At 54.3% G+C, this 2,171-nt stretch overlaps 1 protein-coding gene across 1 annotated transcript; it reads right to left on the reverse strand.

Annotated features, from left to right (window-relative positions):
• Window positions 1-998: 998 nt before the first annotated feature.
• Window positions 999-2,140, reverse strand: LOC130191490 (AMSH-like protease). Its single transcript, XM_056411106.1, has 5 exons — window positions 1,970-2,140; window positions 1,727-1,864; window positions 1,542-1,654; window positions 1,364-1,463; window positions 999-1,140 (listed from the first exon to the last, which is right to left on the reverse strand). Exons 1-5 carry the CDS (start codon window positions 2,138-2,140, stop codon window positions 1,084-1,086), a joined length of 579 nt encoding a protein of 192 aa, XP_056267081.1. The 3' UTR covers window positions 999-1,083.
• Between the last annotated feature and the right edge of the window lie 31 nt (window positions 2,141-2,171).

The raw sequence follows: 2,171 nt of genomic DNA on the forward strand, positions 1-2,171 counted from the left end.
CAGTGTGATGATGTCACAGTGTGATGATGTCAGTGGGGATGATGATGTCAGTGTGATGAGGTCACGGCGTGATGAGGTCACGTGGATGATGTCACAGTGTGATGATGTCAGTGTGATGAGGTCAGTGTGATGATGTCACAGTGTGATGATGTCAGTGTGATGAGGTCACAGTGTGATGAGGTCAGTGTGATGAGGTCACAGTGTGATGATGTCAGTGTGATGTCAGTGTGATGATGTCAGTGTGATGATGTCACAGTGTGATGATGTCAGTGTGATGATGTCAGTGTGATGATGTCACAGTGTGATGATGTCAGTGTGATGTCAGTGTGATGATGTCAGTGTGATGATGTCACAGTGTGATGATGTCAGTGTGATGATGTCAGTGTGATGATGTCACAGTGTGATGATGTCAGTGTGATGAGGTCACAGTGTGATGAGGTCAGTGTGATGATGTCACAGTGTGATGATGTCAGTGTGATGATGTCAGTGTGATGATGTCACAGTGTGATGATGTCAGTGTGATGATGTCACAGTGTGATGAGGTCACGGCGTGATGAGGTCACAGTGTGATGAGGTCACAGTGTGATGATGTCAGTGTGATGAGGTCACGGCGTGATGAGGTCACAGTGTGATGATGTCAGTGTGATGTCAGTGTGATGAGGTCAGTGTGATGATGTCACAGTGTGATGATGTCAGTGTGATGATGTCAGTGTGATGATGTCAGTGTGATGAGGTCAGTGTGATGAGGTCACAGTGTGATGAGGTCACGGCGTAATGAGGTCACAGTGTGATGAGGTCAGTGTGATGATGTCACAGTGTGATGAGGTCACGGCGTGATGAGGTCACAGTGTGATGAGGTCACAGTGTGATGAGGTCACGGCGTAATGAGGTCACAGTGTGATGAGGTCAGTGTGATGAGGTCAGTGTGATGATGTCACGGTGGCGTGGTGAAAAGGGGGCATGGCTCCTGAACATGGAGGTCAACAACGTGACAACAATTAAAAGCTTTCATAAAGATAAACTGTTTGTTTATTTACACGCACACACACACACACACGGTGTCCACACAGCGCCCCCTGCTGGTCACCTGAGGTCCAGCAGGCTGACAGGAGAGTCACTCAAAACCACATGCTGACACACCTGGAGGGAGAGAGAGGGGAGGGGGAGGGGGGGGGAGAGGGGGGAGGGGGGGGGAGAGAGACTGAATGAGTCCCTGCATGAGTCACTTCATTATACCACATATATAAATAAAGGAACGTGGGGCTTTCAAAGACTAAATTATCAGTGGTCATAGATTGAGGGCTCTGATTGGTCGGGGCTGGAGGGTCCCGGCTCTGGACCAATCACAGAAGAGGGTGCTCACACTGAAGAGAGGCGGCTCCTTGGGGTGAGGGTGGAACCCCTTCAGTCTGCAGACAGACACCTCGGACATCCCGGGGCCCGTCAACCTGAACACACCGGTACTGAGGGGGGGGGGGTTAGAGGAGGTCCTCATGATCCACATGAAGTGTGTGTGTGTGTGTGTGTGTGTGTGCACCTACTCGTTGTGCTTGGGGGCGCACACGATGGCGACGGCCTCCGGCAGCATCAGCTGGTAGGAGCAGTGAGTGTGGAGGTCGACGCTGGAGAGGAAGGCCGTCTGAGTGGGATGGGTCTGAGGGCCAGAGGTCAGAGGTCAGAGGTCAGGCACCACGGGCCTCCAGCTCTCCATGCTGCCGTGCTTTACGTGGATCCAGCCCAGCGTCAGCAGGCTCTGCTGGTCCTGGAAGCTGAACAGCTGCTCCACGTTCTCCATGTCGCAGAAGTCTGGACCGCCCGACTGCTGCGGGACCACCACGTGGGTCAGGACCAGCTGGCCCCGGGTCTGAGGAGAGAGGCTCAGGTGAGACCACCACGTGGGTCAGGACCAGCTGGCCCCGGGTCTGAGGAGAGAGGCTCAGGTGAACCTGGGGACAGGAAGCCGCCTCACCAGCCGCCCACAGAGGACTCCGCAGGTCTCGACCCCTCTGGCTGTGTTGGACTCGGCCAGCAGGAGGAACCGATGAGTCAGATCTCTGGGAAGCACCACCCGCCTCAAACCCTCCACCCTCTGGCCTGCGACACAAAACAAACACACCTTCAACCAGGAGGCAACCTGCATTCTCTGTCCTGACCACCAGGGAGACTCGTGT

The sequence above is a fragment of the Pseudoliparis swirei genome, unplaced genomic scaffold (genome assembly GCF_029220125.1).
Source record: "Pseudoliparis swirei isolate HS2019 ecotype Mariana Trench unplaced genomic scaffold, NWPU_hadal_v1 hadal_89, whole genome shotgun sequence".
In the NCBI taxonomy this organism is placed as follows: domain Eukaryota; kingdom Metazoa; phylum Chordata; class Actinopteri; order Perciformes; family Liparidae; genus Pseudoliparis; species Pseudoliparis swirei.

Coding starts and splice junctions, on each gene's coding strand:
- LOC130191490 (XM_056411106.1), bottom strand. CDS start 2,140: ATGCAGGTTGCCTCCTGGTTGAAGGTGTGTTTGTTTTGTGTCGCAGGC. Junction 1,865..1,969: donor GAGTCCTCTGTGGGCGGCTG/GTGAGGCGGCTT, acceptor CTCTCTCCTCAG/ACCCGGGGCCAGCTGGTCCT. Junction 1,464..1,541: donor TGCGCCCCCAAGCACAACGA/GTAGGTGCACAC, acceptor CCCCCCCCTCAG/TACCGGTGTGTTCAGGTTGA.